The sequence below is a fragment of the Hypanus sabinus genome, chromosome 10 (assembly GCF_030144855.1).
Source record: "Hypanus sabinus isolate sHypSab1 chromosome 10, sHypSab1.hap1, whole genome shotgun sequence".
NCBI classification, from domain to species: Eukaryota; Metazoa; Chordata; class Chondrichthyes; order Myliobatiformes; family Dasyatidae; genus Hypanus; species Hypanus sabinus.
Window position 1 is genome coordinate 81077961 of NC_082715.1, and position 27010 is coordinate 81104970.

A 27010-nucleotide genomic window follows, 5' to 3' on the forward strand; every position below is an offset into this window, starting at 1 on the left:
AGGATAGAAACATAGAAAATAGAACATAGAATAAAATAAAATAAAACATAGAACATAGAAGGATGACACACTCTGACTGTGAAAGGGCATTAGTGATTGTTACAATGATCTAGTAGTTTCATGGTTGAAGTCATTGATACTAGCTTTCTGTAAAATCTCAGCTTAATTTAATTAGCTGCAATGGTGGGATTTGAGCTTTTTTATCTGCGTCAGTTGTCCAGACCTATGCTTGTGAGACTGGTAATGTAACCACAATGGAAATTTTTAAAAAATGCAGATAATGGAAATCTAAACCATGTTCTACAGGACAAGCAGCATACAGGGAGAGAAGAATAGAAATGTATATTTCAGAGCTGTGGTCCTTCTATCGGCATCGTGATAGCAAATTATTGTTTTCTGAATTATAGTAGCAGAGGTACTGCAGAGAATACAGAATACAGCTTTTAATGCTGCTGCCTCACAGTTCCTGTAACTTCTGCTCAGTCCTATCCTCCAGTGCTATAATCATGTAGTTAATATGAAAAGGATTTAAAGACTCTCAATAGCCTTGGTACAAAGTTTACTTTATTTAACACAGAAAGGAATGTTCGCAAAGATCAGCCCTTCTGCAAATGTATGTTTGCTATAATACTTTGTTATATATTATGTCACTATAATATAATTCTATACCGTTGCGCAGAAGGGAAGGGGGGAGAAGAGGCGAGCTATTGTGCTAGGGGATTCTTGGCTAGGAGAACGGAAAGGAGGTTTTGTAGATGAGAACGAGATTCCTGGATGGTTTATTGCCTCCCAGGTGCCAGGAATTGTGTCCATAGCATTCTTAAATGGGAGGTTGAGCAGCCAGAGGTCGTGGTCCACTTTGATACCAATGACATACGTAATCTGGGTAACGAGGTCCTGCAAAGTGAGTTCAGGGAGTTAGGTGCTAAGTTAAAGGACAGGACCTCCAGGGTTGTGATCTCAGGATTGCTACTCTTACCCTGTGCCACGTGCTAGTGAAACCAGAAGTAGGAAGATCATACAGTTTAATACATGGCTAAGGAGTTAGTGCAGGAGGGAGAGGTTCAGATTTTGGATCATAGGCCCTTCCAGGGAAGGTGGGACCTGTATAGAAGAGATGGTTTGCACCTGAACTGGAGGGGAACTAATATCCTAGTAGGAAGGTTGCTAGTGCTAGACCAGGGTGTGGGGGGTGGGGAGGGTTTAATCTAGAGTTGCAGGGGGATGGGAATCAGAGAGCCAGAAGAGATATTGGAGTGGTTGTGGAGAAAGATGTTGGTAAGCCTACATACAAGGTCAGGAATGAAAAGGTTGAGCATGGTGGGACAAATGTTCTGAGCTATGTATATTTCAATGCAAAGAGTATTGTAGAAAACATTAATGAGTTTAGGGCACTGAACAACATGTGAAATTATGACATTTCAGCCATTAGTGAGATTAGTGGTTGCAGGAGGGGCAGGGCTGTCAACTTGCTCAGTGCTCCAGGGTTTCGTTGTTTTGGATGTGATAGAGTGGTGAAGATTAAAGGGGGAGGGATGGCATTAATATTCAGGAAAAATATCAAGGCAATGTTCAGTCAGGACAGACTGGAGAGTCATCTAGTGTGACTTTATTGATAGAACTGAAGAATAAGAAATGTATGACCATGTTAATGGGATTATTTTAGACTACTCAACAATCCATGGCATTTAGAGAGATTTGTAGAGAGATCTTAGACTGTGGCAAGAAACAAATGATTGTGATAGCAGGTGATTTTAACTTTCTACATATTCTCTGGGACTCCCATACTGTAAAAGGGCTGGATGAAAAAGAGTTTGTCAAATGTGTTCAGGAAAGATTCTTTAATGAGTCCCAGCAAGGGAGTATTCCATACTTGATCTGCTATTAGGGAATGAGAAAGGGCAGGTGACAGAACTTTGTTTAGGGGAACACTTTGCATTTAGTGTTTATAATGCCATTAGTTTCAAGATAATTATGGAAAAGGATCAGTTGAGATTCTAAATTGGAGAAAGGCCAATTTTGATGGTATCAGAAAGGATCTGACAGGTGTGGATTGGGACGGGCTGTTTTCTGGCAAAGGTGAACTTGGTAAGTGGAAGATTTTCAAAAGTGAATCTTTGAGAGTACAGAGTCTGTATTTTTCTGTCAGAATAAAAGGCAAGTTTAACATTCTTATGGAACCTTGGTTTTCAAGAGATATTGAAGCCCTGGTTAAAAAGAAGGGGGTACATGGCAGGTATAGGCAGTTAGGAACAAATGAGGTTCTTGAGGAGTATTAGAAATACAAGAGAAAACTTAACAAAATCAGGAGGGCTAAAAGGAGACATAAGGCTGCTTTAGCAGACAAGGTGAAGGAGAATCCTAGGGCTTGTATAGATATATTAAGGGCAAAAAAAATTGGTCCTCTGAAAGATCGGAGTGGTAATCTATTGATGGAACTGAAAAATGTAGGGGAGATTTTAAATTGACTTTTTGCATCTGAATTTACTGGAGGTGCAGACACAGTCTACAGTTGTGAGGAAATGCAGTATCGAGGTCATGGACTCTATATAGATTACAGAGGAGGAAGTGATTGCTGCCTTAAGGCATAATAGGGTGGATAAATCCCTAGACCCTGACAAGATATTCCATCAAGAAATTCCATTCCTGTGTGAGGCTAATGCAGAAACTACAGGAACCCTAGCAGAAATATTTAAAACATTCCTAGCCACGGGTGAGGTGCTGGAGGATTGGAGGATAGATAATGTTGTTCTGTTGTTTAAGAAAGGCTCTAAGAATAAGACAGGAAATTATAGGCTGGTAAGCCTGACATCAGTAGTGTGAAAAGTTATTGGAAGGTATTCTAAGGGATTGGATATACAAGTATTTGGATAGAGAAGGGCTGATAAAGGATAGTAAACATGGCATTGTGCACGTTAGGTCATGTCTAACTAATCTTATACAGTTTTTCAAGGAGGATACCAAGAAAGTTGAAAAAGGAAAGGCAGTGGATGTTGTACACCTAGACTTTAGCAGGGCTTTTGACAAGGTCCCACGTGGGAGATTGGTCAAGAAGGTTCCATGGCTTGGCATTCCAAATAAGGTAGTATATTAGATTAGATATTGGTTTTGTGGAAGATGCCAGAGAGTGGGTGTAGATGGTTGCCTCTCTGACTGGAGGCCTATGACTGGTGGTGTGCCACAGGGATCAGTGATGAGTCTGTAGTTTGTCATCTATATCAATGATCTGGATGATATTGTAAACTGGATAACAAGTTTGTGGATGATACTAAGATTGGGTGTGTAGTGAACTGCGAGGAAGACTATCAAAGCTGGCAGTAAGGTCTGGACTAGCTGGAAACATTGCCTGAGAAATGGCAGATGGAGTTTAATGCAGACAAGTGTGAGGTGTTGTGCTTTGGGAGGACCAATCAGGATAGGTCATACACAATGAGTGGTCAGGTATTGAGGAGTGTGGTAGAACAGAGGGATCTGGGAATACAGATCCATAATTTCTTGAAAATGGTGTCACAGGTAGATAATGTTGTAAAGAAAGCTTTTGCACATTGGCCTTCATAAATCAATGTATTGAGACAGGAGTTGGGATGTTATATTGAGATTACATAAGATGTTGGTGAGATCTAATTTAGAGTATTGCATGCAATTTTCGTTACCTATCTATAGGAAAGATGTAAATAAGATTGAAAGAGTGCAGAGAAAATTTACAAGGATATTGCCAGGACTTGAGAATGTGAGATATTGGAAAGGTTGAAAAGGTTAGGACTTTGTTCCTGAGAATATAGAAGTTTAAGGGGAGATTTGATAGAGGTATACAAAATTATGAAGGGTTCAGATAGGGTTGATACAAGCAGGCTCTTTCCACTGCGGTAGGGTCAGAATACATCTAGAGGTCATGGGTTAAGGTTGAAAGGTGAAATATTTAAGGGGAACATAGGGGGAACTTTTTCACCCAGATGAGAGTAAGAGTGTGGAATGAGCTGCCAATGCAAGTGGAAGATGTGTCAATTTCAAATAAGAGAAATTTAGAGATACATGGATGAGAAGGGAATGGAGAACTATGCTCTGGAAGCAGATTAATGGTTCAGTACAGTAGATGAGCCGAAAGGCCTATTTCTGTGCTGTTGTATTCTGTGACACTATGACTCTTTAAGGTCAGAGTGAATACAAGAATATAGTCTAACTGCAATGCTTTTTAATTATTAACATCAAATACTTTGCCTCACAGGTTGTTTTGCATATTAAATACTCTTAATTTTTGATTTCACATTTTAATTATCTGATATAAAAAATTTCAGTGTTATATAAATTTCAGTTGTTATCAAGCATCTTCCCCCACATTGTCAGCTTGCTTTCAGCTTGCCATCTGTCCCATGACTTCCAACTGTGTTGATTAATCTTTCCTGTAGCACTCTTATCAAAAATCTTTCTGAAATCTAAGCATACTGTGTGATTTGTCAACAAAGTCTGGCATTTCCTGCGGAACACCAGTAAATCTGTTAGGTAAGCGCGTCCTGGCAATCTCTTGCATGCATTCACCACCCGACACACAGTGCATTTACATCTCAACAAGTCTGTAAACTGAAGAGCTGTTGCAATCGCATACATTAAACGGTTTGATTTATTTGCTTCCTCAAGAATCTTGGAATGGAAAATTGCTAACTTGTTCCCTGAGCCTTAATTTCTCCAGAATTATTTGGACTAGCTCACTGCCCTCTCTCGAATGGTCAGGCTTCTTTCATTTGGCCTTGAACCCATTTTGATTTCCAGCTCAGTTTCATTTAGTTTTCCATTCCTGCATCACACTCTCCTGTGTCATTTCAGATTTTCACCAAGCATACTACTCTGTTGTTGCATCCTTTATAGACCACCAACTCAATCTGTCCAGACCCCTTTGAATTTGTAAACACATGAGATTCTGCAGATGCTGGAAATCCAAAGTAGCACACACAAAATGCTGGAGGAACTCAGCAGGTCAGGCAGCATCTATGGAGAGGAATAAATAGGATGAAGGGTCTGGGTCTGAAACGTTGACAGTTTATTCCCCTCCATAGATGTTCCCTGCCCTGCTGAGTTCCTCCAGCGCTTTGTGTGTATCACCCTTTGAATTTTGTTTGTAAAATTTTTTCATATTTTATTTAGAGATTCAGCATGAAAACAAGTCCTTCTGGTCCAATGAGCGTGTGCTGCCCTTTTACAGCCACGCCACTAATTTAACCCACTAACCCCTATGTCTCTGGAACGTGGGAGGAAACTGAAGCACCCAGAGAAAGCCCACGCAATCACGGGGAGAATGTACAAATTTCTTACAGATAGCCGCTGAATTGAACACAGGTGGTTGGACTAATATTATTATGCTAAACACATTACATTGGCACCTCTATTGTTTAGGAATTTCCACAGCCGCTCTCAGTGATGCTCCTTGTAAATTAATACAGATTTAAGCCTTTCTGCCCAGCTCATTAATGTTCAACATAAACAGCAATAGCTTCAACGTTGGTCAAGTTGGCACCCTGCTGGCTACTCCTTGCCAAAATAACACAGTTTGAATCACAACCACAAACTTGCTTTCCCTGGTTTAATCATATTTTCATTGACCTCTGTACTCGAATCCCAATCCATAACCATTGCTTTTGTAAATTAATCAGCCATGTCAAAATCCTTACTGGAATCGAAAGATATAATTGGTGCAATCTCAACAAGGTCTGGCATTTTTCCAGAACTCTAGTTAATTTATTGGACTAACTCTCGTTTTCCTAAATGTAAGTGGACTCACACAGGTTATATTGACTCAACTTTTGACATAGAATAGAGAAGTAATCTTTAAAATTAGTGGTCACTATTCAGTGAAATTTGCTTGATTTTCATTTCTTTATCTACATTGAGCACTACAGTTGAGATAATTTTTTAAAGAATAATATCAAAGAAAGATGGATAAATTTATGATTTATCTTTGAACAGGCAAAATAGGAAAATAATCTCTCCTACATCAAAAAAGCAGACTGTGTCAGTAAATTTTAGCATTGCAAGTCATTAAGCTCCCACATGTGAATGGGAGGTGCAGTGGCATAGACCTACATGGGAATGGGAGATTTACTGATCTAAACCCACATGAGGAGGGGAGGTTCACTGGTCTAGACCCACATGAGGATGGGAGGTTCATTTAGGCTCACAGGAAGATGGGAGGTTCACAGGTCTCGACCCACATGGAAACAGGAGGTGCACAGGTCTAGACCCACAGGGGGATGGGAGGCTTACTGGTCTAGACCCACTTGTGGATGTGAGTTTAACTGGAGTGCACCAGCAGATCATTTCAATGCAGTGCTTACTTCACTTCCTCATTAGGAGAGAAGCCTATCCCAAGAATTGGTGTAACCATATTAAAGTAAAGAGCAGAGTTTCATTTCCCTCAGCACTGTTAATCAGGACTGTTGCCATCCTTTATAATTTACTAATGACAAACAAAATAATCTCTTGCAGAATTTTTACATCATGTATTTGATTTTAAAAATCTTTTTTATTCTTTTATTGTCACATTGCAACAAAACAAAGAAAGAACAAATTTCTCTATCAAATATGTACTTAATCCTTCCAGAGTATGAACAGCACTGGAGCATAGTGGTTAGCACGCTGCTGTTACAGCTCGGTGTGTCGGAGTTCACTTCCGATTTCTTGTGTAAGGTGTTTGTACGTTCCTCCCCATGAACGTGTGGGTTTCCTCTGGGTGCTCTGGTTTCCTCCTTCAGTCCAAAGACATACTGGACTAGGTTAATAGGTCATTGTAAATCATCCTGTGATTAGGCTTGAGTTAAATAGGTGGGTTGCTGGGCAGTGGGATTCATTGGGCTGGAAGGGCCTGTTGTGCGCTGTATCTCTTTTTTTTAAAAAAAAATGGAAACTAACTCGAAAGGCAAATACTTGCTCTGACAATTAAATATGTATTAATCTCAGCCTGTCACTGGGCACAGCTGAAGCTTATTTATATTGGGCATTCCAAGTATGAACATGACTGGAATAAAACCTCCATCCAAAACCAATGCAGCTGTTCACAGTAACACAGTAACTTGCTAACGGACCTCACACACATCTCACATGAACACTCTTTTAAGTTTACTACAGTAACTGTGCAAGAGTTTCTTCACATTTTCAATTTCCAAGAATTATATACTTGATGGAATGTAATCTTGGAAGTTAAAGGGTTGTCTGGATTACTTTTATACACCAGTTACGCCATAGTCTGGCATGGAAACACCAATGTTCAGTAACAGAAAAATCCACAGAAAGTGATGGATGCAGCCCAGTCCATCACAGGTAAAGCCCTCGCCACCATTAAGCACATATACAGTGCATGGAGCACTGCCACAAGAAAGCATCCATCGTCGAGGATCTCCACCATCTGGTTCATGCTCTCTTATCATTACTACCATCTGGCAGGAGATACAGGAGCCTTAGGTGCCACTTCACCAGGTTCAGGAACGGTTATTACCCTACAATCATCAGGGTCCTTAAATGGTGTGGAGAATTTTAATCACCACAACTCTGAACTGATCCCACAACCTACAGACTCGCTTTCAAGGACTCTACAATTCATGCTGTCAGGATTATTTATTTTTCATTTGCACATTTTACCACCTTTTGCACATTACTTGTTTGTCAGTCTTTATTTATGAATAGTTTTTCATAAATTGTATTTATGCTTGCAGGACAGTGAATGTCAAATTAGCATATGGTGCCATATAAGTTCTTTGATAATAAATTTACTTTGAAATTTGGAACTCTTTAAGATGGCTGTGGTTGTTGTGAATTGAATAGAGTTGTTCAAATTGATTTGTTGGTTTCATGTTAGGAACGAGTAGGGAAGCAAAGGATGAAAAATTAATGAAGTTCAGCCACAGTCTGGTTTTTCTGTGTTGCTGATTGAAAGGCCTGTCCCAACCTTCCATCTAACTGGTCACTTTTCAGAGTCACTGCACCCATCCAACATACTGTGGTAGAGACAATTTCCCATCCAGCTGCAGCTCTCATCCTTTCACAGAGTATTTGCAAATCTTCACCACTTTTAGCTATGTGAGATCTTTTTTCAGTTCATTCATTTTATTGGGATGTGGATTTTGCTGCAAGAGTGGGCATTCATAACCCAAATCTGTTTGCCTTAAGGAGATTGTGGTGAGTCAATCAGATTTGCTTGTGCACTGCCACCACACTGTTCTAAAGTTTGAACAAAGAACTGCCATTTTATACAGTATTGACTAGCAGTTACAGATATTAACTAATTGGTAACCTTGTATGCAGTATGTTTAAATTCCTTATTTGCATAATCAATCACCAATCACACTATGATAATACAGTTATTAATAGCCAATAGATTCCACACATTAAAGGACAATAATACTCCTGAATAATTAAAGTAACTGACCAATAGTAAGTATAGGAATGAAAGGGTTACTATATGAGGAATGTCTGGCAGCTCTTGGACTGTATTCCCTGGTGTTCAGGAGAATAAGGGGGGATCTCATAGAAACATTCCAAATGTTAAAAGGCCTGAACAGATTAGATATGGCAAAGTTATTTTCCGTGGTAGGGGAGTCTAGGTTAAAAGGGCATGACTTCAGAATTGAAGGGCATCCATTAGGACAGACATGCGGAGAATTTACTTTAGTCAGATGGTGGTAAATCTGTGGAATTTGTTGCCATGAATAGCTTTGGAGGCCGTTTAAGGCAGAGACAGATAGGTTCTTGATTGGCCAGGGGATTAAAGGGTATGGGGAGAAGGCAGGGGAGGGGGAAACGACTGGAAGAATTGGACCAGCCGTGATTGAATGGTGGAGCAGACTCGATGGGCCAAATGGCCTACTTCTGCTCCTATATCTTATGGTATCACCCTGGAATCTTCATTTTAATCTTCTATCTTGTCTCAGTATGCCAAATGGCTCCAGTCCAAATCTTGGGTTGTTTAATGTGGAATATGGTCTCATTGTACCCCTTTCTGTCGTTCCTCTGTGTTTTCCTCTTTAATTGTGGTTGATTTAAGCATTTAAGAAAAGATCAAGATGATGAATGATTGTATCACTGGCACAGGAAGTTCAGTAGTATATGCAAAGCAGATATGGCTTCTTGCATATCTACACAGATTGTTAAAAAGATGCAGTGACAGGTCAGTCAGGTGTTTCTGTTTATGTTCCAAATGTTTCAGGTGGCTTAAGAAAAGATTATCAAACAAAGTATTGGTATTCACGTCTGAGTGATTGCTATCATTTTAGGCTTGGAATCGGTCAAAGAAGTACGCAATGATTATATATTTCTGTGTTCTGATTCATTCTCGGTTTTGCCATCTATTTAAAAATAAAAAGGTGTTTCAGATTTTAGGCCAGACATTCTCCTTGCGCTTGGACAACAGCTGTTGAGGCTGCAGAGTCTGGGCTTGTGTGTCCATTTCTTACGGGTTCCTTCCTACATTAGGGTTTGAAGGAAACAAAATGGCCAACATTGTAGCCAAGCAATCACTTAAAATTAAGGATGTAAATGTTGTGATGCTTTTGCATAAAGGGGAGGTAAAAGTCATAATTGAGAAGTCTATTCGATCACTGCGGCAACAAAGTTGGAATGAGGAACAAAAATCATGGTATTTACTTAAAATTCTGAAATGGTGGGAACTTAGCTAGGAGATGAGTGTAAAAGAAGGGAAGAAGTTATCTTTGCACGCTTCCCTATTGGACATACTAGGTTGAATAGTTCCTTGTTCAGAACTAATATGCATGATATGAGCATTTGTAGGGATTGCACTTGTCAAGAAAGTGCAGCATAAATCATTTTAATGCAGTTCCCATGAGGTGCAAAGAAAACATCTAATTGCTAAGTTGAAATTTTTGTGACAGACAAAGTTTGACATGGAAATTGTATTAGGATATCACTGCCATTGTAATGTATATAAGTATACATTTGACTTTATGAAAGGCATTAAACTTATTTGAGTTTTTTGGGGGGAGGGGGAATTTAGTGGGTATATTTTCTCTGTCTTTGCTCACACTCAAACTCAGTAGGTGACGGTGATGCACTTTATGTTGGTCTGCCAACTGCCAATAACTTTACTAGAAAACAAAGAAGATGGCTCTGGTCCTTTGCTGTGCAAGTGGAAGATATGCTCTTCAACGACCTCTCTTGCCAGGGCTGACTGCACTCTGTCAGTAAACTAGCCTAGCCTGGTCATTACCTTAACCCTTGCCTTGTTGCAGCTTCCACAAACTCTTCCAACTACTTCAGTCTTCTGGTGAAGATACTTAGTGCATTTGGGTAAGGTTTTCCAGGACTTAGACCTGACAACTCTGAAGGACTAATGATGCATTTCTGTCTGAATGATGCAGCTACTAAGGGTGCCTGTAGGTGATGGTAATCCCATGTCCTTAAAGCCCATATTCTTGCTGATGGTAGGGATTATGGGTTTGAAAGGTGCTGTTGGTGTTGCCTTGAAGAGAACTGTGGGTAGTTTGTAGATGATACAAAGAGCTGCCAGTGAGGGAGAGAATTAAACTGATTGGGTGTCTTTCAAACTTTATGTTGGGTGAACAGAATTGGAGCTTTGTTTACCCAGGAAACTGGAGATAATTTAATTGCGCTCGGAGGTGTCAGAAGATGAGTCACTCACTTCAGGGTGTCCAGTCTCTCACCTGTTCTTCTAGCTACAATATTTATGTAGCTAATAATAAAAAAACTGCAAATGATGGAAATCTGAAATAAAAATGGAAAATGTTGGAAAATCTCAGCAAGTCAGACAACATGTAGAAAGAGAAACAGTTAATGATTTTGTAAAAATTATTTATCTGGCTGGTTAGGTTGAGCTTCTAATCAGTAAATCAGTCAGGACTTTGTAGATGTGGGACTTGATAAAACCAGTTGAAAGTCAAGCACTGGTGGTTACACTCATTTCCATTTAAGATATCAAATGTAAGGCTCCTTTTTGTACAAGTGTTACTTGCCACTTGAATGTTAAACATGTAAAAATTAGCTTTATTTGTCACACGTACATTGAAATTAGAAAGGTACGGTGAAATGCGTTTTTTGCTTCAAACGCCCAATGGTCTGAGGAAACTGAAACACCCAGAGGAAACCCATTCAGTCATAAGGAGAATGTGCAAATTCCATACAGACAATAGCAGAATTGAACTGGGAATGCTGGTGTTGTAAAGCATTGCCCTAACTGCTATGCTCTTGTGCCACAATCGATTCAAGTGATATTAAGCTCCACATCTGTCCCGATTATCTATCTTTCTGTCTTTATCCAATTTGCTTTCAATGGGTATAGGCCCACCCTTTTCCTCCCTTTGGGGCAACCTTTATTGATTTCAAAGTGTATTATTTACTGTATCACAGTGATTCAAAGTTCAAAATAAATTTATCATCAATATACCTGTATATATCACCACATTTTTTATTACTTAGTTCAGTTTAGTTTTTTGTACTGTGTCATGTAAACCATGGTCCTGAAAAACGGTGTTTCATTTTTGCTATGCACTGTACCAGCAGTTATGGTCAAAATGACAATAAAAGTTGACTTGACTTGATATACTACTCCAAGACTCATTTTCTTGCAGGCGTTCACAGTAGGTCAAAGAAACACAATAGAATCAATGAAAAACTACAAAGACTCACAAACAACCAATGTGCAAAACAGGATAAACTGCAAATACAAAAAAAAACAAGTAATAATAAATAATATGAGTACCTGAGTTCTAGAGTACTTGAAAGTGACTCCATAGGTTGTGGAATCAGTTCAGTGTTGAGGTAAGTGAAGTTATCCACACTGGTTCAGGAGATGAATTATTGAAAGGTATTAACTGTCCCTGAACTTGTTGGTGTGGGACCTAAGGCACCTGTACTTCCTGCACAGTGGCAGCAATGATAAGAGAGTATGGTCTGGATGGTGGGGGTCCTTAGATGATGGACGTTGCTGTCTTGTGGAATCATTAATTTCTCAGTTTCCCTTTCCTACCAAACATTTGGTTGCATATATTTTCTTTTTCCACAGTTGAAAACTGCATCATCAGACAAGGACCTTACGCACCATGGGATAAAACCTTTGTCCACCTTCAGCAACAACGTGTCATCCTCTTCAAATGGAAATGGTGAAGAGCTGGGAAGTGGGCAAGCTGCTGATGTGAAAACTGTTCCACCTCTCTCTGTGAATCAACTTGTGTACCTTGTTGCTGATTTAGACAAGGTTGAAGAGCAGGTATGGGAAAACTAATTTCATTCTTTCAGTTATAGAACTGTCAGAAACTTACATTGTCCTTGCAAATTACTTGTTGAAGTTAAAGTGCTTTTACTTTGGTTACCACTCCTCCATCAAAAGTGAGATTAGCCTCTGAATTCAGTTTTTCCGATTTAATAAGTTCGTACAGTCAAACCTGAATCTTTATCTCCGCCTGCAGGTCTTCTGTTTGGGTGTTGGGGAGGCAGTGAGTCCTATATGCCCTTGTTGGAATATAGTTAACTCTGCTGTATTGCAGACTGTAAAACCACCCCAACTTTATGTCATTGACAAGGAAGGAGAGTGAAGTGAGTCAAAAGTTTCTATTGCTGAATGCGGACTCTTTGTAGTGCCCTCCATGGCCAATTGGCATTTCAACTTTTATTCCCTGGATAGATATATGAACAGTGGTCACCATGATGATATACTATAGGCACAATGTCCTATCAGGATCTGTATGTTCTTGGGTTGGGAGACAATGGATGTGCACACAATGCAGTAAATGTCTTACTTTGTCATTAAAATTTTCTTTTCAGCTTCCTGGCCTTTTAGACCTGATTAACCCAAGACTAGAAAAGATAGGGTTTCAGAATTTCTCTCTCATTTCTGGTAAGACCTTTTTTAAAAAATCAAGACAATTATTGAGGGGTGGGGAGGAATAATCATTGTCCTTCATGGTTTTGATCTGCTTTGTGCTACCATATTGTTAGAGATTGACCAGGGAGAAAATCTGTGAGGATTTCAGGGTTTATTGAAGGGTTGGATGAGTGTTTTTTTGTATTAGACTTTGCTTCTCTCTTTCTGTCTAACTTAATGATTGATTGGTGGTAACATAATCGTATGGCAAAGTTTCATGTGATTTTGTTTCAATGTTTAACCGTGCTTCCAATTATTATAAAAAGAAGAATATTTGTGTATTGTATTTTACAATCTTGGGATTGTATACCAAATAGCTTTAGAATCAATGAACTGCTTTTGGAATATAGTGGTTTTTATAGTTTAGTGAGTACAGACACCAATTTGCATATAGCCATGTTTTTGGTAGTAATTGAAGCATACAGTTTAGAAAATCAGGCTCTTTGCATAAGACCATGGAACCTTTAGCACCAAAATGAAAGACTGGACAGGGCCATATGATAAGCTGGATGGGTATTTTTTCACAAGATGTTTTGTCTAAGCAGGGTGGAGCTATTTCTTTGAAAGATGGCATTTCTCACACTGTTGTTGCCCTCTGTATTATAATGGGTATGTCAGGTAATCTGGTCAAACCCTAGACTTGTAACCATAGGCTCCTAATCTAACCTAATCCTATGCTAACCCAAGCATAATTGCCTGTTTGCTTGGGAAATGCTGTTCCTTCCATGTGCATTGGTAGAATAAAGACTTAGTTTGATTAAGTCTTTAAAAAATATTATAACGGTCTTGCAAAGTGTCTTCCGTAATTTAAAGTGACTATTCTTTCAGCACACAAAGATATTTCACAAAACTATGTGAAGCAAGCATCTTAGCCAGAACAGTTGGTGATCTCCTTTCTCTTGGCCAAATAGTACATTTGGATTTTTAATAGTCAGCTAAACATCAAACTAGTAGGAGAATGAAAAATGGCATCAGGAAGAATCTGGTTTCCTCAGTGCCTCTTTCAGGTGTCAAGCTAGATTATACCCAGATCAGGGGATATTAAGAAGAGAGAACCCAATCCTTAATTTGTTTTATTTTCTGCAACAATTTGCTTTCTTAAATCTTGACTCATGTTGCCTCTGTAATCCCCTGTGAAAAGAAATTTGTTATTTCTTTTTACTAAGACTTTAGATAGACCCCACTTGGAGTACTGTGTTCAGTTCTGGTCACCTCATTACAGGAAGGATATGGATACTACAGAGAGAGCACTGAGGAGTCTTACAAGGATGTTGCCTGAATTGGAAAGCGTTGCTTATGAGAATAGGTTGACTGAACTTGGCCTTTTCTCCTTGGAGCATTGGTGGATGTGACCTGATGGAGGTGTATAAGATGATGAGAGGTATTGATCATGTGGATAGCCAGAGGCTTTTTCCCAGGGCTGAAATGGCTAACACAAGGGGGCATAGTTTTAAGGTGCTTGGAACTCGGTACAAGGGGGATGTTAGAGATAAGTTTTTCGCACAGAGAGTGGTGGGTGTGAGGAATGCACTGCCTGCAACAGTGGTAGAGATGGATACAATAAGGTCTTTTACGAGACTCTTAGATAGGTACGTGGAGCTTAGAAAAATAGAGGGCTATGGGGTAGTAATTCTAGGCAGCTTCTAGAGTAGGTTACATGGTTGGCTTAACATTGTGGGACGAAGGGCCTGTAATGTGCTGAAGAGTTTCTATGCTTCTATGTTTCTATTTCTGGTGGCAAACTCATAGACCAAAATCATTTCCTATCTCGTGTCACTACTTAAAAAAAGGCTGTGAAGAAAGCAGGGAACAAGTTATCCTTGAATTAAATATTGGCTTATTGATTATTCCCCAACTGATGTTAGTGTGTAATTGTGTTTATATTCCTCTCCCTACCAGAGGCACTGGCAGACTCTCAGACTTCTGTGAAAAACACTATACCTGCATTAAGTGATAAGATTGTTGAGGAAGTGAGCGAAGCCTGTTACAGTTATCTTAAAAATGCTTCAGAAGTTCCTCGGCTCTATCGGAGGACTAACAAGGTGAGTAGTTAACTATTGTTTCAGCTTTTCATCCTTGTTTTTATTTTGTGGAAAAATAAACATAATTAAACAAGGAACAGTTACAACATAGCCCTTATGGACCAGATGATTGATTTGGGCTCCAATATGTAGTGACTTATCATCACAACTATTTTTCTTGCCCTTAATTGCAACAATAAAATCAAATCCTGTAGTTAGCTCCAATTATGGCACATAATTATTTAAATTCACAAATATTGATTTTCTGTCTCTACTTAATATCCGAATTTCTACCAAAGGTGTAATTTTCAGTTCCCAAAGGATCTTCCTTATCTCAAATGTTCTTTCAATTTCCAAAGGCCTTTCCTACAACATTTTATGCCAATTGTTGCTGCAACACTTACACCTAAGGATTCAATTTCTTCCCCTTAAACGAGAGTCCTCACTAAGTTACTGATGATAAGTTATTAACTTGAAATATTAACCACTACCTTTGCTGCCTGAGTGTCTCCAGCAGACAATTTCAATGTGTCCAATATGTCTTTAGCTGCAAAATATACCAGAATTTTTGCACTGCTAAAAGGAACTTGGGGGTGCCATTCATGGGATTACTTGCAAGTTGAGAATGTTTTTCAAATTGGGTGTTGTTTGTGAATTAAAAGCAAGGGGTGAGCCTGTAAGGCTTGGGACAGACTTTAACCTTTTTTTCAGAATGATGATAATAGAGTTTCTTTATTGAGGTCATTTTGTGTTCTACCTATGAATTGATAGTTAATTCAGTGTAATTAGCAATTAGAGATTTCCAATGCACAAAAATTAAATGCATGTCTAGTCTAGAAGTAACAATCGAGTGAAAGTGTGCTTCTTTCAGTCAGGAAGAAAAAAAATGCAAAGAAGTGGCTGAGACAGTGGTAACAGTGATACTGTGGGATCAGACAACATTCCATCTTCAGTATGCTTGCCATGCCTCAGGCTTACCCAGGTCCAGTATAGTTACTGTAGACAATCTGGAAAATTGCCCAGGTACCCCTGTCACAAAGGGCAGGAGAAATCCAATCCACCTATTTACCCCTTTTAAGTCTTGATTGATACAAGCATTGTCGGAGATTGGGTTTTCTGTGACCATTGTCTATCGTGGGGCACCGCAGTAGCATAGTGGTCAGCTCAACGCTAACACACCTCAAGGTGTCTGAGTTCAATTCCAGTGCCATTTGTAAGGATCCTGTAGCCCTCCCCCTGTTGAATGCATGGGTTTTCCCTAGGTGCTCCAGTTTCCTTCTACAGGCCAAAGAGGTATCAGGTAGGTTAATTGGTTTTTGTAAGTTGTCCTGTGAGTACGTTAGGGTTAAATCAGGGTTGCTGGTTGGCGTGGCCAGAAGGGCCTTTTCTGTGCTGTATGTCTGAATAAATAAAAATAAGTAAATAAATTCACTTCCCTTACTGACTCTCAAGACATGATTGTCCGAAGGCACAGGTTAGGAATGTGAAGGAATGCTTACCACTTGCTTGGATCAATAACTCTTAAGAAACTTGACATTATCCAGGACAAAGTAGCCTTCTTGTCTGGCACCCCATGAACCACTATAAACTTTCATTCCCTCCATTACCAGTATATCTGTAATGTACACTATACCACCTACAAAATACACTGCCTCTGCTCACCTAGACTTCTGCAACAGCACTTCCCAATCTCAGGACCTCTACTACTTTGAAGAACAAGGACAGGTAACACCCAGGTTCCCCTTCAAGTCATGCACCATCCCTCTTTGGAAATACATAGTCTGTCCCTTGTTGCTGGGTCTAAATCCTAAGAGTACCTTTATTAAGGAGGTTTAAGAAGGGCAGCTCATCACTGATACTCAAATCTTGAAAAAGTGAATAGGTGAATTAAAAGAAACATGCACTGATCTGAATGGAGGAAGATTGATCAGGGCACCAATAGGCTGTACTGGAAACGTTATCATTTATGTTCTAATATTGTGGTATTAGCTGCAGCATGATTAGTAACATCACGCTGGTTGGAGTCAGCGTTGAATCCCAGCCCCACTCTAGACACTTGGCCATTTAATCTGAACTGGCACCTCCACTGCTACTTGAGAGAGTGTTCTTCACTTATAGACAATAGGTGCAGAAGTAGACCATTCGGCCCTTCGAGCCTGCACCACCATTTCGAGATCATGGCTGATCATCTACTATCAATACCCGGTTCCTGCCTTGTCCCCATATCCCTTGATTCCCCTATCCATAAGATACCTATCTAGCTCCTTCTTGAAAGCATCCAGAGAATTGGCCTCCACTGCCTTCCGAGGCAGTGCGTTCCAGACCCTCACAACTCTCTGGGAGAAGAAGTTTTTCCTTAACTCTGTCCTAAATGACCTACCCCTTATTCCCAAACCATGCCCTCTGGTACTGGACTCTCCCAGCATCTGGAACATATTTCCTGCCTCTATCTTGTCCAATCCCTTAATAATCTTATATGTTGCAATCAGATCCCCTCTCAATCTCCTTAATTCCAGCGTGTACAAGCCCAGTCTCTCTAACCTCTCTGTAAGACAGTCCGGACATCCCAGGAATTAACCTTGTGAATCTACGCTGCACTTCCTCTACAGCCAGGATGTCCTTCCTTAACCCTGGAGACCAAAACTGTACACAATACTCCATGCGTGGTCTCACCAGGGCCCTGTACAAATGCAAGAGGATTTACACTTGAGTGTAAAGTCTTTCGGAAGAGGTGAAAATAAGAAACCATATCTAAGGAGGATGTAAAGGATTCCATGACATTATTTTAAAGGAAATTGGGAGAATTTCATTTGCTATTCTTGCCAATATAATCCCTTAGCTAACATCACAAAGCTGAGTAAGCTAACAAGAACATTAAAGGATTGTTGTGCAGAAGCTATCTGAATTTACCTGGCTTAAACCTATAATCTCTCCACCATGTGATAAGTGCCATCCCCTTTGTCATGAAGTATGTGTCTATCTTAAGATGTTTCATTGTATTTTGTTTTGGTCAGGAAGTGCCCACCAAGGCTTCCTTGTATGTAGAGAATGCTTTGAAACCCTTGTACAACCTTCAGAGTCAATATAAAAGTGTCGTAAAAGCAAACAGGATACAGGAGTGGTTATCGTGTGCTCTTAGAATTAGCACGGAAAGGTAAGCATTTCATGGTATATTGTCTCCTCAGTAGTCCATTTTATAACATTGCTACAGTATAAATCCTTCTGAATATTCAAGGTGCAGTACTGGGGAAGCCTTGTACATTAGAAAGGTGCTTCTGATGTGCTGAATTGTATTCTTATTATGAATGTTTGGTGGATGTTAACAATCATACTTGATGGACTGAATGGCTTGATTCCTCTCCTATGTCGTAATCCCATGACAAATTTGAGAAGAGTGCTGAACTTTTCTGGTTATGAAATCGCTACTTCATGTTTCCACCGAGAATTCATTTCAGAGCTGCGTCCGCCTTTCAACTTGTAAGGCACACAGCTCTGAATATCCCTCCCTAATTCAGTTTGCTTTTCCACCAACTTTTAGAACATAGAACAGCTCAGCAATAGACAGGCCATTTGGCCCACGATGTGATGCCAGTTTATACTAAATGTTCTCCTCCTGTGTTTCATCCATATCGCTCCATTGCCTTCATATTCATGTGTCTATCTAAAGCCTCTTAGACTTCACTGAACTGCCAGCTTCCACTAATACCCCTGGTAACCTATTCCAGGCAGCTACCACTCTCTACATAAAAATAAGCTTGCCCCTCACAAAGCCTTTAAACACCTCACTTGCTTCTTTCAATATTCTGGGATGTACGCCATCTTGCCTATGGGAGTTAACTTTAATAATGATACCCATCAGGATACCCATCATTACCTCATCCTTAACCTCACTATGTCCCAGCACATTAGCATGCCTTCACTATCCTCCAAATCCTTCTCCTCCATAAGTACTGTTACAAAGTACTCATGGGTACCTCAGCCACTTTCCCTGGTTCCAAACACAAATCCTTGATTGGACCTATCCTCTCCTTGGTTATCCTCCCTTTCTTAATATAATTATAAAATACCTTTGGATTCTCCTTGATCCTGTTCACTAAGGGCATTTCGTGGTTTCTTTCGGCCTTCGTATTGCCTGCTTGTGCATTTTGCTGCTGCTGTTATATTCCACAAGGCCCCAGTCTGATTTACCTTCCTAAATCTTAAGTATGCTTCCATTTTTTCCTGACTGAATTTAGGACCTCTCTCAACATCTGTTGTCCCCTTACTTTAACATCCTTGTCCTTACTCCTTATCGGAACATGCTGATCTTCAACTCCGATCAGCTGATATTTATACAACTCCCACATGTCAGATATGTAATTGCCCAATAGCAACTGCTCCCAATCAATGCCCTTTAGCTGCTGTCTTATCCCGTTGTAATTTGCCCTCCATCAAGGTCTGATTTTATCCTTACTCATAACCGTCTTAAAACATAATGAGTTATGGTCACTGCTCCCAGAATGTTCAGTTACAGCCAGGTGTGTCACCTGGCCTGACTCATTTCCCAAAAACCTGATCCTCTAGTTGGACTCCCCATGTATTGTTTCTAGCACCCATCTAGGATGCTCTGAAGAAATCCTGCCCCATCTAAGTCTCTTAAATGAAGGAAGTTCCAGTCAATGCTGGGGAAGTTAAAACCCCCCATTATGACAACCCTATTGCATTTACAGCTTTCCATAAAGTGTCTACATTATCTGTTCCTCTATGTCTTGGTGGATATCAGGGTGTCTGTAGTATAATCCCATCAGAGTACTGTTTCAAAGCTCCTTCCAAGTTGCCTCTGCGAATAAGCCCTGTAGTGTGGCTACTATCAGTACTGCTGTGACATTCTTCATTATCACCCTCTATCACATTTAAGACACTGAAATCCAGAACTTTGAGTTGATTGTCCTGTCCTCAGTGTAAACTGGTCTCTGTAATGGCAACAACGTTGTAGTTCAGTGTACTGGCAACAACATTGTAGTTCCATGTACGTAATCCCACTCTACTGGACAATCTGAAAAGCCCACCTAGACTAGATGGGCCAAAGGGCTTGTTTCTGTACTATAGTGTTCTATTACTCTATGAAGGTGACAGTAACTCAGATAACCACACATTACAACAGTGGTGTGCAGAAGAGATGTCCGAACACACACATGTGAAGTGAAACTTTGACATGGATGGGCTACAGTAGCAGAAAACTACATCGCGATCCACTCCTGCAGCCAATTTATTAGTTGCACTCCTGTACCTAACAAAGTGGCCACTGAATATAGAGTTTTGAAAGTCTTATTGATACCTGGTAAAATAGCCATTCCTTTGATGAACAGCAATGGTAGTACTTAGAGTAGTTGATTTGTCAAAGGGCAGCTGTTTAAATTCACAAAATTGCAATTAGTTTGAAGGCACTTGATTTCTGTTTCCCAAAGTCACAATTATTGAAGGAACAGTGATAATTAAGACTGGTCCTAAAGTGAAGTCTAGATGAAGGGAGGATGGTCTTTGGTTTTTCCAGTCATGATTAATCAATGGCACTTTTAGAGCATAATGTCAGGGAAACAATTGTTCAATAAACTCAGGCTTCTGCTTCCTTTCTCAAGGTACTGTGAAACAGTTTCTGATGTTCTAAGCTCTGTTAAAAAGATGGAGGAGAGTCTCAAACGACTGAAGCAAGCAAGAAAATCCGCAGCTCCAAGCAACATGGGAACAAACAGTGGCATCAGTGACGATAACAAAATCAGGTTGCAACTTGCTCTGGATGTTGAGTATCTATGGGATCAAGTAAGTCACCTATGATTCCCTAGTCCAATTAGGTTAGAAGAAAATTTTATAAATCCAATTACATGGTATAAGATCAAAACACTTGGGTACTGGTTGGTCGTAGGGAAAGGTGTGCTGATTTTCAGTTTTGTTAGACTTTTGCAGTTTCATTTAAAGTAACTCAAAAGGCATGTGGTTTATAAGTACAGCTCACTTATTAAGAAAGTTACATCTAGTACAAAGAAGTCGTATTTAACAAAGGGGACTGTGATGCTGAATCTTACCCTTTTCACTTGCTGTGTTCTGAAGAACTTAGAGCTCCTGTACTCCTGCAACACCACCCCAGCACTAGTAGGGGAAAGAGGATGTAAGCAGCAATAATTTGTGAATTTCATTACCCCAAACTGCTGTAATGTTGGGTTTACTGTGTATCCCCTCATCTGTGTTGTTCTGGTGATAAGAGATCGAGATGCTGCCCTCAGATCGGGGTATAGGACGGGTCTCAGGTTAGGCAGTGTTGCACCTTCCTGTGCCATCAGGAAAGCAAAATGAGATTATTCACAGAGAATATACAGTCATTTCTGTGACACCAGAAACACAAGGCATTCAGACCTAATGGACTACAAGTCCACACTGCGCGTCAGCAACAGCAGCATTTCTCTATCTGATAGTCTGAATGTCTTTTACGCTCGGATTGGTGCATGGAATCATGTGCCAGCAGGGAAGGCCTCTTTGCCCCTGAGGAGCAGGCTGATAGCAGCTGATACAAGGAAGACCCTGCGAGGGTCAACCCACGTAAAACTGTGGGGCCTGATAACATACCAGGTCAGGTGCTGACGGTCTGTGCAGCCCAAATAACTGAGTTTCTAACAGAAATCTTCAACATCTCTCTGGAGCGATCCATTATCCTCTCAGGCTTCAAGGTGGTACCATCATCATAGTGTCCAAGAGGGCGATAGTAACCTGCCGCAACGACTACTATCCAGTGGTACTGACCTCAACAATAATGAAGTGCTTTGAGTGGCTGGCCATAAGATCACATTAAATCCCATCCTCCTGCTTCATTGGACCCTTTCCATTTTGCTTATCACTCAAATCAGTCCACTGACGATGCTATAGTGTCTGTACTGCATTCCTGTCCCACCTGGAAAATGGTGTGGCGACCCATTTCCTGGCACATCCGAACCAGCTCACAATTAGATAGCCTACGGGGGTTTGCGAGCACAGAGCTTTGGAGCCTCTGCGCCACGGGGGGCAGGTTGAGGGAGGCTTAAAAGTGAGGCTGAGGATTTTGAATAAAGTTTTTCCTTCGACTGCAGTTACCGACTCCGTGTCGTAATTTTAGCGCTGCGTGCAGCACACCGCTACAATTGGTGACCCCGACGGTCCAAACGATTTTTGGACCAGAAATGACCGATGCCGCCTCTGTTCATGCGGTTTCGTTGAAACTGCCGGATTTCTGGACACAGCGCCCGGACCTATGGTTCCAGCAAGCCGAAGCCCAATTCCACGTTTGCCAGATCACCTCAGAAGACACCCGCTACTACTACGTGGTGAGCTCCCTCGACCAGGACACAGCGGCCCAGGTCGCGGAGTTCGTACAGTCGCCCCCGGCAGACGGCAAGTACACGGAATTCAAAGCCCTGCTCCTCAGGACTTTCGGACTCTCACGGCGCAAGCGGGCTGCCCGTTTACTGCACCTGGATGGCTTGGGCGACAGACCCCCATCGGCTTTAATGAATGAGATGTTGTCTCTCACCGACGGACAAACACCCTGCCTCATGTTTGAGCAGGCATTCCTGGAGCAGCTGCCCGAGGACATACGCCTGCTGCTGTCCGACGCGGCTTTCAGTGACCCCCGGAAGGTGGCAGCCCGGGTGGACTTGCTGTGGAACGCCAAAAAGGTGAGCGGGGCGTCCATCGCACAGATCTCCCAGCCACGCTCCCGGCAGCAAACCAGTCCAGGCCCGGCCGCAGAGCCCGCCAACCCCCGGCCCACTGAACACTGGTGCTTCTACCACCAGCGGTGGGGTGCAGAAGCCCGCCATTGTCGCCCGCCCTGCAAGTTCCCGGGAAACACCAGGGCCAGCCGCTGCTGATGGCTACGGTGGCTGGCCATCGGGATAGCCTCCTGTATGTGTGGGATAGAAGGTCGGGACGCCGGTTTTTGGTCGATACTGGGGCTGAGATCAGCGTTTTACCTCCGACGAGTTACGACACCCGCAGCAGGGCACCAGGTCCTCCCCTGAGGGCCGTGAATGGCAGCACAGTAAGGACCTATGGCACCTGTCAGGTGCAGCTACAGTTCGGCTCCAGCCAGTTCACGTGGGACTTCACACTGGCCGCCGTAGCCCAACCGCTTCTGGGTGCGGATTTTTTGCGAGCTCACAGCCTACTGGTCGACCTGCCCAGGAAGAGACTGGTACACGCCGAGACCTTTCAGACGTTCTCCCTGGGTGCAGCCCAGTTGCCAGCCCCTCACCTCGGCTCCATCACACTGTCCGACAACGACTTCACCAGGGTCCTGGCGGATTTCCCATCGGTTCTGGCACCGCAGTTCACAGCAGCCATGCCCAGGCATGGCGTACAGCACCACATCCCGACCCAGGGACCACCCCTCCATGCCCGCGCTCGGCGGCTTCCCCCGGACAAGCTCCGACTGGCGAAGGAGGAGTTCCAGAGGATGGAGGAATTGGGGATCATCCGGCGGTCCGACAGCCCATGGGCCTCCCCCCTGCACATGGTGCCCAAAGCGATGGGAGGCTGAACAAGGCTACCACACCGGACCGCTACCCTGTGCCGCACATTCAGGACTTTGCAGCAAACCTGCACGGCGCACGGATCTTCTCCAAGGTAGACCTCGTCCGAGGGTACCATCAAATCCCGATGCATCCTGACGACGTCCCCAAAACGGCTCTCATCACCCCGTTTGGCCTTTTCGAGTTCCTCGGCATGCCGTTCGGCCTGAAGAATGCCGCACAGACGTTCCAGCGGTTAATGGACGCGGTGGGATGGGACCTGGACTTAGCGTTCATCTATTTGGATGACATCCTCATAGCCAGCAGCAGTCGTCAGGAGCATCTGTCCCACCTCCGTCAACTCTGCGCCCGACTGAGTGAGTACGGTCTTACAATCAACCCCGCCAAATGCCAGTTCGGACTCGATACCATTGACTTCCTGGGCCACAGGATTACTAAAGACGGGGCAACCCCTCTGCCCGCTAAGGTAGATGCGGTCCGCCACTTTCCCCGACCCACCACGATCAAAGGCCTTCAGGAATTCGTAGGTATGGTCAATTTCTACCGCCGCTTCCTCCCTTCAGCTGCCCAGATCATGCGCCCCCTGTTCGCCCTGATGTCGGGTCCGAGCAAGGACATTACCTGGGACGAGGAGTCCGCCGCCACTTTCGTTCAAACGAAGGAAGCTTTGGCGAACGCCGCAATGCTAGTACATCCCAGAATGGACGCCCCTACTGCCCTCACAGTGGACGCATCTAACACGGCAGTCGGTGGGGTGCTGGAGCAACTCATCGCAGGTCGCTGGCAACCCCTGGCGTTTTTCAGCAAACACCTGCGACCACCCGAGCTTAAGTACAGTGCTTTCGACCGGGAACTGTTGGCGCTCTACCTGGCAATCCGGCATTTCAGGTACTTCCTAGAAGGTCGGCCCTTCACCGCGTTCACGGACCACAAACCGCTTACCTTTGCTTTTACGAAAGCGTCCGACCCCTGGTCGTCCCGCCAGCAACGCCACCTGTCCTACATCTCTGAATACACGACGGATGTCCGGCACGTCTCGGGTAAGGACAATGTCATGGCGGATGCGCTCTCTCGCCCTACCGTTCATGCCCTTTCCCAAGGGGTAGACTTTGAGGCACTGGCAGAGGCACAGCAGGCGGATGAGGAGATTCCGAGTTACAGAACCGCAGTCTCCGGTTTGCAGTTCCAGGACCTCCCCGTGGGCCCGGGTGAGAGGACCCTACTCTGTGACGTCGCCACCGGCCAGCCCCGCCCCGTCGTCCCGACAGCCTGGCGGCGCCGTGTTTTCGACTCCATTCATAACTTGGCGCATCCCTCCATCCGGACAACTGTCCAGATGGTTTCCAGCAGGTTCGTTTGGCACGGACTCCGCAAACAGGTCAGTGAATGGGCCAAAACGTGCATGCACTGCCAGACGGCCAAGGTGCAGCGGCACACCAAAGCCCCACCGCAGCAGTTCCATCCCGCCCACCGGCGTTTCGACCACATTCATGTGGATATCGTGGGCCCCCTGCCAGTGTCGCGCAGAGCGCGGCACCTCCTGACTATCGTGGATCGGTTCACAAGATGGCCAGAGGTGGTTCCGCTCACCGACACCACCTCCGAATCTTGCGCCCGAGCCCTGATCGCCACTTGGATATCTCGCTTTGGTGTACCGGCCCACATTACCTCCGACAGAGGCGCCCAGTTCACCTCCAGCCTGTGGTCAGCTATGGCCAGCCTTTTGGGGACTCAGCTGCACCACACCACTGCCTACCACCCACAGTCGAACGGGCTAGTGGAGCGTTTCCACCGTCACCTGAAGTCGGCCCTCATGGCCCGCCTGCGAGGAGCCAACTGGGCGGACGAGCTTCCCTGGGTCCTACTCGGCATCCGCACAGCGCCCAAGGACGACCTGCACGCCTCGTAGGCCGAGTTGGTATACGGCGCGCCCCTGGTCGTCCCCGGGGAGTTACTACCAGCCCCACGGGGGCAAGAGGAAGATCCCGCAGCAGTCCTGGGCAGACTACGCAAGAAGCTCGGTAACCTGGCCCCCATACCCACTTCACAGCACGGGCGGCACCCGACCTGCGTACCCAAAGACCTGCAGAACTGTAAGTTTGTGTTTTACGAAGGGGCGGGCATCGGCCACCGCTGCAGCGGCCATACGAGGGGCCGTTTATGGTGCTCCGGAACAACGGGTCCACGTTCGTGCTGGACGTTGGGGGGAAAGAGGAGGTTTTCACGGTGGACTGCCTCAAACCGGCCCATGTGGACCTGGCGCAACCGGCCGAGTTTCTGGCACCTCGGCACAGAGGCCGACCTCCCAAGCAGGTTCTGGCCCAGACTGTGGACATTGGGGGGTGTATCGCTGGTTCTGGGGGGGGGGTTATGTGGCGACCCATTTCCTGGCACATCCGAACCGGCTCACAATTAGACGGGGGTTTGCGAGCACAGAGCTTTGGAGCCTCTGCGCCACGGGGGGCAGGTTGAGGGAGGCTTAAAAGTGAGGCTGAGGATTTCGAATAAAGTTTTTCCTTGGACTGCAGTTACCGACTCTGTGTCGTAATTTTAGCGCTGCGTGCAGCACACCGCTACAGTGGTGCCTCATATGCCAACATGCTGTTCATTGACTTCAGCTCAGCATTCAATACGATCATATCTCAGAAGCTGGTGGATAAACTGTCCTGTTGCGTATCAACACCTCTCTCTGTAACTGAACTTGTTGACAGAATGGCCACAGTCAGTCCATATTGGCAGAAATATATCTACCTGTATCACGCTGAGTTCTAGCGCTCCCCAGGGCTGTGTGCTCAGCCCGCTGCTGTTCACGTTGCTGATGCATAACTGCATTGCTGGATCCAGCTCAAACTAAATCATCAAGTTTGCTGATGACGAAACTGTGATTGGCCCCATCAACAACAATGACAAGATGTACAGAGAGCAGGTAGAGCGGCTGGTAGAAAGGTGCAAGCACAACAGCTTGAGTCTCAACATGGACAGCACCAAAGGGGTGATTGTGGACTTCAGTAAGGTGCAGGGTGACCACTTCTCACTGCACGTACACGGCTCCTCCGTGGAAAGAGTTAGGAGCACTAAGTTTCTGGAAGTGCACATAATGGACAATCTCACTTGGTCCCTCAACACCACCTCTTTGGTCAAAAAGGCACAACAACATCTCCACTTCCTGAAATGATGGAGGCGAGTGACACTCCTTTCACCACCCCCCCCCCCCCCACACACCAGTTTTAACAATTTTTACTGGGGCATAATTGAGAGTGTCCTGACAAGCTGCATCACTGTCTGGAATGGCAATTGCAAGGCACCCAACCAGAAGTTCCTACAGAGAGAATCCACAGGGTCTCTCTTTCAGCCATTAGAGATATTTATCAGGAGCGCTGTGTGCACAAAGCCATTAGCATTGTCAGTGATCTTTTCCATCCGTCCAGCAATCTCTTTGACCCCCTACCATCAGGCAAGATGTACTATAGCATTAGTACAAGAACTGTTAGGATGGGAAACAGCTTCTTTCCCCAGGCTGTAAGACTACTGAACTCCCTGTCACCACCCAGATCTCATCTTGTATTATAGGCACT

The 27010-nt window shown here is 43.5% G+C and overlaps 1 protein-coding gene across 1 annotated transcript in view; it reads left to right on the plus strand.

The window, feature by feature from the left end:
• cog2 (component of oligomeric golgi complex 2) overlaps positions 1 to 27010 on the plus strand; it is a 67326-nt gene that overhangs the window by 30946 nt on the left and 9370 nt on the right. Inside the window, exons 13-17 of the mRNA XM_059982219.1 lie at positions 12020 to 12223; positions 12778 to 12850; positions 14777 to 14919; positions 17913 to 18052; positions 20517 to 20697. Coding sequence (XP_059838202.1) covers positions 12020 to 12223; positions 12778 to 12850; positions 14777 to 14919; positions 17913 to 18052; positions 20517 to 20697 — 741 coding nt within the window. The remainder of the gene's footprint in view (positions 1 to 12019; positions 12224 to 12777; positions 12851 to 14776; positions 14920 to 17912; positions 18053 to 20516; positions 20698 to 27010) is intronic.